This window comes from Vanacampus margaritifer, chromosome 15 (assembly GCF_051991255.1).
Source record: "Vanacampus margaritifer isolate UIUO_Vmar chromosome 15, RoL_Vmar_1.0, whole genome shotgun sequence".
Taxonomy (NCBI): domain Eukaryota; kingdom Metazoa; phylum Chordata; class Actinopteri; order Syngnathiformes; family Syngnathidae; genus Vanacampus; species Vanacampus margaritifer.
The window spans coordinates 15,601,152-15,609,225 of NC_135446.1; the positions used below are offsets into that span (position 1 = coordinate 15,601,152).

Sequence of the window (8,074 nt, forward strand, 5' to 3'; positions counted from 1 at the left end):
AGTGGGCTGTACTATATCCTCTTCAGTACTTAGGCGCCATCTTGTGGCATAGTAGTCTTGGACTTGGACTAGTTTGTACATATTGTATTTGTTGCCACCAGAGTGTGAATGTGTGAGTGCATGAATAATCTATTCATTGTAAAGCGTCTTTTGAGTGTCAAGAAAAGCGCTACATGAATCTGATGCATAATTATTTTTTAATTATTTTTTTATAATTATCAATGTCGCCATTGTTAATTGAGTTTTCTCAAATTGTACAATGAAATCATTAGTAAATTAAACAAATTGCATGAACGTTTTTAAAAAATATTTTAACAAATGTGTTGCTTAAATTAAACATAATACAGTTTAAAATGAGAATGATTTATTATTTTTCGAAAATAAACTGAACTAAAATAAATTAAAAATACAAATGCGGAAATTTATACTATACATATTCAGCTTGTAGAACTGCATTATTTATCAGTCCATTAATTGAGGCTTCGTATGTGGTGGGGAAAAAAACTCGTGTCACAGCATTGTTTTAGAAAATATTACACATCATTTATTATTTACAGCAGTTGATTACTTATTCATCTCAATGGAAAGTTGGATTTTTCTTGAGTTTATTATAATAACGGTGTTCATGATTGATATTTGCTAATGGATGCGAACTAGCTGAACCACACTGAGCCCCATTCCATCCGTTTGAATTTCACTAAAAAGCTGCATTAAGAGTGAAGCAGGTTACCTTTCTCCCATGTTGACCACCGAGAAGCCTAAGTAATGAAAATGTTTCCACATATGGCCCAAACCCGCCCAGGGAATTTGGATCAGAGTACTGTAATTGATTAATGCCCACTTTCAATGTCAGGAACCAGATGACATTTTCCTCCTGTCGACTAAATAAAATGCCGCGCATCCAATTAGTTCCCAGGCTAAAAACAAATGTCTGTCGCGAGGCTTCTAAAAGCCCGGTTCAATTCAGGTTTCATCTTACAGGTACGGATCAGTTCCACGAAAACACCCCACGCCTCTCCGGCACGTTTGTGTTGTGCTCCAGTAACATGCAAGATTAGAGAGTATCTTCAAAATGAATTAAAAAAAAAAAACACTATACAGTGAGGTCTAATCTATATCCATAAATAGATCATTGGGGTGTCATTTTTCCATCAATAGACAAATATCACCAACATATGTGTGTGTGTGTGTGTGTGTGTGAGTGTATGTGCGCGTACGTGCATGAAAACCGTACATTTTATTTTAAGGTGAGTAAAGTGGGGTGTACTATATCCTCTTTATTACTTTGGCGCCATCTTGTGGCATAGTAGTGTTAGTGGCACTATATTGAAGTCAATTAAGGAGCTTCATCTGAGCAGAAGTTTTGCTTTGGGGCCTTGTGTCATTTAGGTGGCAAGGTGTTGACCTGCGTTGAAGAGTTTTATTCGTTGTTGTTTGCCACCCTATTGGGGCCGAGGAATTATGTTGAAGTGCATTGAGGAGCTCCATTTGAGAAGACGTGTTTGTTTCCCAACCTTTTTCGAGCCAAGACACGTACATATTTTTTTTTTGTTCTTGCTGCCATCTAGCGGAATAAAATGGGATTGTTCTGGCTGTATGGGAGAAAAAAAAATCTTGCTCAAATCTCAAATAAATCTTGTGTTTTCACCCGTGAGCTTCATTTTAGGTCAGGTGATAAAAATTAAATATTTATCCAACTTGGCAATCAGTTACCGATAAGCCAACTCAAGTTTAAACATTTAATTTTCCTTGTATGGATTAAGGGATCATGGTACAGTACCTTTATTGCGCTACTTCCGGTTACGTGCTCCCCAGCTAAACGACGTCGCGCGTCATCGCAACGCTCATTGCTGACTGGCCCGTTAACTTAATTCCAAACATGCAGCTCACTTCGCGTTGAGCCGGTCTAGCTTGTCTACTTTCTACCTCAGCATGGCTCTGACTAACACCGAGCGGCTCCAGAAATGGGTCTTCGACGCGTTTTTGGCCGTCTGCTTTGTCTTGTATCGCTTCGTGTTTTTTCGGTCCAAAGAGAATAAGAGAAAGGTCCCGCCTATCAGCAACCCGCTCCTGACCGTGTCAGCGACGCAACTGGCCGGGAGGATCCGACGACGAGAGGTGAACGTCAGCCTGAGTGGGGCTCGAGGCTCGGTCCTGGTGCTAGAAATGTTATTCATGCTAAACCAACTGTTTGACTTTGGGTTTATATTTACTTAGCTATGCTCTTATGATACCTTTCCCATGAATCCATATTCATCAATGTGTGCAGGTGTCCAGCGTGGAGGTGGTGCAGGCTTACATTGACCGGATCCAGCAAGTCAACCCCTTGGTGAACGCAGTGGTCAAAGATAGGCACGGTTCTTTTTATTACCTCCTCCAAGGAGCCTATATTCATCACCGGGAGCAGTACTGAGGGGGGGTGTCTCATAACTCAAGGTACCACTTCCAGGTTCTCTGCCGCGCTCCAGGAAGCGGTGCAGGTGGACAAGTTGATCGATGAGGAACCGGGAGGTGAGGAGGTGCTGGCGGATCGGCTGCCGTTCCTCGGCGTGCCTCTCTCCGTCAAAGAGTCCTTCGGTCTCCAAGGTAACGTATTTGATGCCCGAGAGAATTTTTCCAGAAGTATCTGGTTTCCTATTTAAATTAGACCAAAAATATCAGACAAGAATGGTATAAATATAGTATGAAAATATTTTCCTGCTAGCTAGCTTGAAATTAGTGATATCAACAGACAGTACAAAATGGTTCACAGAAAAACTAACACTGAACTGTTATCTTAACTCCCTTATGCATAATCGAATTTAGTAACTCTTAAGTAACACATTCATGTTTGATGTCAATAATTCACTCGCTGCCTCAAGGCATGCCAAACACCACCGGCATCGTGTGCAGGCGAGGAATGGTGGCGGCGGCCGACGCGCCGCCCGTGGCCCATCTCAAGAGGGCAGGCGCCATCCCGCTGGGCGTCACCAACACCAGCGAGGGCTGCATGTGGGCCGAGTCGCACAACCACCTGTACGGCGTCACCTGCAACCCGTACGACTTGAATAGGATGCCGGGAGGGAGCTCGGGTTAGTCATACGCCATCGCCGGCAAATATATGCGAAGGGCGGGAACTGGCTGGCTATTAGTTTAACTTTTTTTTTCCCCATTTTTGTTAACAAGAGTATGAAAACCTAGATTTTTTTTGTACATTTAGAACAGATATAAAATTTGTGATTAATCATGAGTTAACTCGTGAAGTCATGCGATTAATTACGATTACAAATTTTAATCGCCTAATTTTTTTTATAAATTTTTCTTAAAAAAAAAAACCTTTTTAATTTGTTTTTTTTTTTAAAAGAAAAAATTATAAAAAATTAGGGGCGTCGGGCGATTAAAATTTTTAAATGTAATTAATCGCATGGCTTCACTAGTTAACTCACGATTAATCAAAAATTTTATATCTGTTCTAATAAAACAACAAAATTCTAGGTTTTCATACTTTTGTGAACAAAAGTGGGAAAAAATGTTAAACTAGAAATAGTTCAAATGAATTTTTGACGTCTATAGCCGTCAATGGCAGCGAATGAGTTAAACACATGCAGTTGATATTGCCTCGTGTGTCCCCAACAGGTGGCGAGGGCAGCTTGCTGGGTGCGGCCGGCGCGGTTATTGGCCTGGGCTCGGACATCGGCGGCAGCATCCGCATGCCGTGCTTCTTTAATGGAGTATTTGGCCATAAAACCACACCCGGTAAGAGGATCGAGCGACATTCTTTAACACATTCACTGCCATTGACGGCTATATACGTCAAAAATTCATTTGAACTATTTCTATTTTTTTTTTCTTCCACTTTTGTTAACAAGAGCATGAAAACCGATATTTTTTATTGTACAAATAGAATATATATAACATTTTGTGAGTTAACTAGTGAAGCCATGTGATTAATTCTGATTTTTTTAAATTTATTTTTTAAAATTTTATTAATCTTTTTCTTTTCTTTAAATCATGTCAGGCAATATTTTTTTTTATATTAATTAACTGCATGACTTCTATAATTAACTCATGATTAATCACCAAAAAAATGTTTTCTAGGTTTTCATACTCTTGTTAACAAAAGTGGAAAAAATGTTAAACTAATAGAAATAGTTCAGATGACTTTTTGACGTCTATAGCCGTCAATGGCAGTGAATGAGTTAATTTGTCTTGTTTAGCATATCGGCGCTGCAATGTGAAAAACACTTATGTCCACGTTAAAAATAAAATAAAAATTAATCATGTTTTTGGGATGAAACTGAATGCTACGACGGCGTATTAGGGACATGTATGTATAAACATATTTTTTTAGAGGGCGGGGTCAATATTCAGAGAAAAAAAAAAAATTAATTGGCAGATTTGCAAGAAAAAAAATTGCAAAGGTCCACACTCCACACCCTGAAGATCAAACATTGAAGTTATTCCGTTAAAATAAATTTTACTTGTAGATTTATGATTCCAGAATTATTATTTACACATTCATACATTTCGGTATTTTTTTTTTGTACAGGAAGCTCAGTTGATGTGTCGAATCTGCTGCTCGCCGTCATTCACTTGCATTTACCTAACGTATGCTAGCTTCTGATTGGTTAGCATTTAGTCAGCTGATAGGGGATCAGGAAGTGGTGTCGCTCTCGCTGCCGTGTATGACGAGTAAAGTTTGAATCCGTCTCCATCCTGCCTTTTCATTTTATAAACCGTGTTCCATTAACCCTCAATGAATCCTCACAGACCATAGCTAAGCTTTTCTCACAAATTTGCATCTTTATAAAGTGGCAAATTTCCACGTTTTTTTTTCTTCTTCCGCAAATTGGGAAATTTCCGAGTTCTCCCCCCACAAAATTTCCACTTAATAAAATCACAAATTTACGATTTTTTTTGAAAGTTTTTTTCTCGGGATATTGCCCCCACCCTCAAAAAAAAAAAAAAAAAAAGACAAAATTATATATATTTTTCCCCCCCCACTTAATAAAGCCACAAATTTCCGAGTTTTTTTCTCGGAATATTGCCCCCACCCTCAAAAAAAAAAAAATATATATACATATATATATATATATCCTAGAATGTAGACATCCCAAAAACGTAAAAAAAATTTTTTTTTATCCAAAAACGTTTTTGGGAACCCCTGCAGGCGTGGTGTCCAACGAAAACCAATACCCGCCGTACTGCGGCAGACACGAAGAGTACGCCAGCGCGGGGCCCATGTGCCGCTACGCCGAAGACCTCCTGCCCATGTTGAGAATCATGGCAGGACCAAACGCAGATATGTGAGCGACCAAAGTTTTAGCGGCCACAGCCGAGATCAGCCCAGTAGGTCAGTATTTTGTTTTTGCACAGGTTGTCCCTGAACAAGAAGGTGGAGCTAAAAAAACTCCGGTTCTTTACCGTCTCTGATGACGGCGGCTCTCCTCTGACGTCCCCCGTTAGTGATGAACTCAGACAAATACAGAAGCAGGTGAGTCAAGTTAGCTAGTTATACTGTAAATGATCAACTCACAATGTTTTATTTCCCCATCTCAGGTGGTGGCGCGTCTGGAAGCGGATCTCGGTGTATCGGTCCAAGAAGTGCGCTTCCCCGAGCTCCGCTACGGCTTCCGCATCTGGGACGCTTTCATGGGTCTTCCGGACAAAGAGGGCAAGGTTTGAGGAGACGGCGCGGCGTTCGCCACTCGGTGGCCAAAAGACTCACATGTTCTCCCGCAGCCTCCGGTTCCGTTCGCCGAGCAGTTGGGACTGCCGGGCCGGCCCATGTGGCCCGTGTGGGAGGCGTTGAAAAGCGTTGTAGGAAAATCTGACCATACCGTCGCTGCCATTAGTGAGTGTTAATATGTTTAGCACTAGGGCCCGACCGATTAATCAAAACAATGGCCGATTATTTTCCTCTTAACACGTTATAAACGTTATCAAAGAAAGCCAAGGTTTTTTGACGCTGTGAAAGTACCCTGAATGCACAATTTTGCTTGCATAGCATTAGCAACTAGCAAGTTATTCTGGTTATTTTGTTGCCACCATACCCCCAAGCATCCTTTAAGCTGTTTAATGATTATACCAGTTGTAATTAATTGTCAAACCAAACACACGACGTTAAGAATGACATCCACTGTATACAAAACATGCTTTGTTTTTAAAATATCGCTAGCCTAGCGCTAATGCTAAAAGCGAAGGGAGGATCCCATTCAAATGCTAACCGGAAGTTACCATCGACTTCGGAAGTGTTTTTCCCCTCAAATAACGAATATTCAGACACAAATGCTGTGGAAACACATACCCACAAGTAAGATACCACTACGCAAAGGCACAAATTCTTCCCAATGTGTGGAAAACGAGATATTTTAATAGAATTTAATCGCAACTTTCTTCTGTACTCGTGTGTACACCATGGATACACGGCACCACACTGCCCCCAAGAGGCCAAAACGCACATGAACAGTCAGTATTTGTTCTTATTTTTTCAGTTCCTTTTATACAAGTACAGTATATTTTATTTTATTTTATCATTGTCCTTTCAAGTTATATTTAAAGTTGATTTCATGCTTAGAATAAAAAATTGTAATAAAAATACAAGAGGCTTGAATTTCACGTAACGTTTACATCATTTGTAGATGACAAAAACAAAGTGCAGGGATGAATGGAAATTATGCTACGATGACACTTAAGTTGTTGAATTTTTGAAATACAAATCGTTTTAACCATGATCTCAATCAAATAATCGTGATTGCTATTTTTCCAGCCCAATTACGTACTCTTAACATTCAGCAAAAGTTAAAAAAAAAAAAAGTATATATATATATATATATTTTTTCTTTCATAAATCGGCCATTTAATTGGTATTTTTTCTGCCAAAAATCTGCATCGGCCTAAATGCATGCATATCGGTCCGGGCCCTATTTAGCACTGTGAAAGCTTGGCTGTTAACTAAAACTCTTACCTTTTTGTGCGAAATGTTCACGTGACGTTGTGTAGGTCTGGCCTTATTTGAGAAGATGTCAACAACCACACCTTCCGCCTTCCTTGTGGAGATGAAGGAGAAGCTGCAGAAAGACGTCGACGACTTGCTGGGGACCGACGGCGTGCTTCTTTACCCGACGCATCCCAGGGTGGCCCCGAAACATCACCACGCACTTTTCCGACCCTTTGACTTCGCCTACACCGGTAACACAACCGCGCAGGTGATCCCTTTCATCCCATCCCCAACATGTCAAGTCATTCTTGCCCCCCCCCCCCCCCGTTTTCGCTAAGGTATCATCAATACTCTGGGCCTGCCGGTCACCCAGTGTCCTTTGGGGCTGAACGAGGAAGGTCTCCCCACGGGCGTGCAAGTGGTGAGCGGGAAACTGCAGGATCGGCTGCCCCTGGCTGTGGCGCTCTATCTGGAGAGGGCTTTCGGAGGCTGGAGGGAGCCTCCGGTAGCGGTGAAAAAATTGGTGCTGTAATGATCGCCATTAGAGGGAGGATGGTTGCAAAAAAAAAAAAAAAAACGGAGTAATTGACTTCACCTCCCCAATTTTTTTCAAAAATTTCAAACGTTCAGATGTTTTTAAGATGGTTGATGGAGGTGACACTGAAATGGCAGTGAATGTTCCTAGTAGAAGGCTACTAATAATATGACATAACGATGTATGTATTTGTAATAATTTACAAATTGTTTCGTTTTTTTTCTTTAACTCTGAAAATGGGCAAATTAAACCTTTTTCATAAATCTGGGCTGTTTTCTATGATTTGTAACATTCAGAGACACATTTGTTCATATTTTTTTGGTACCCATTAACTTATTTGCTCCCCAAAACGTATAAATAAGTTCTATTTGAAATGTTTTAAGTGTCCCAAAGACGTATTTATACATTTTTTTGTTTTTGTTTTTAGCATACAGAAGGCTTTGATGCAGCCTCTCAACTGCAAAGAACAGTTGAAGAAATGGTAATTAGTTATTTCACAAACGGCCAGCAAGTGGCAGCAGAGCAATGGAGAAGAACCAGGGCCATGTTGAAAAAAAAAAATCAATTACTCACAATTCTAAATAGATTTGTGAATAATGATGAAACCTAGCTATATTCTA

The 8,074-nt window shown here is 40.2% G+C and overlaps 1 protein-coding gene across 1 annotated transcript; it reads left to right on the top strand.

Moving 5' to 3' along the window:
* The first annotated feature begins 1,809 nt into the window (after nt 1-1,809).
* On the top strand, nt 1,810-7,717 carry faah2b (fatty acid amide hydrolase 2b). The gene is made up of 11 exons (XM_077543880.1): nt 1,810-2,118; nt 2,270-2,352; nt 2,450-2,586; nt 2,862-3,071; nt 3,616-3,735; nt 5,150-5,285; nt 5,356-5,473; nt 5,539-5,658; nt 5,722-5,833; nt 6,982-7,170; nt 7,258-7,717. The coding sequence occupies exons 1-11, from the start codon at nt 1,933-1,935 to the stop codon at nt 7,449-7,451; spliced, it is 1,605 nt and encodes a 534-aa protein (XP_077400006.1). The 5' UTR covers nt 1,810-1,932; the 3' UTR covers nt 7,452-7,717.
* Nucleotides 7,718-8,074: the final 357 nt, after the last annotated feature.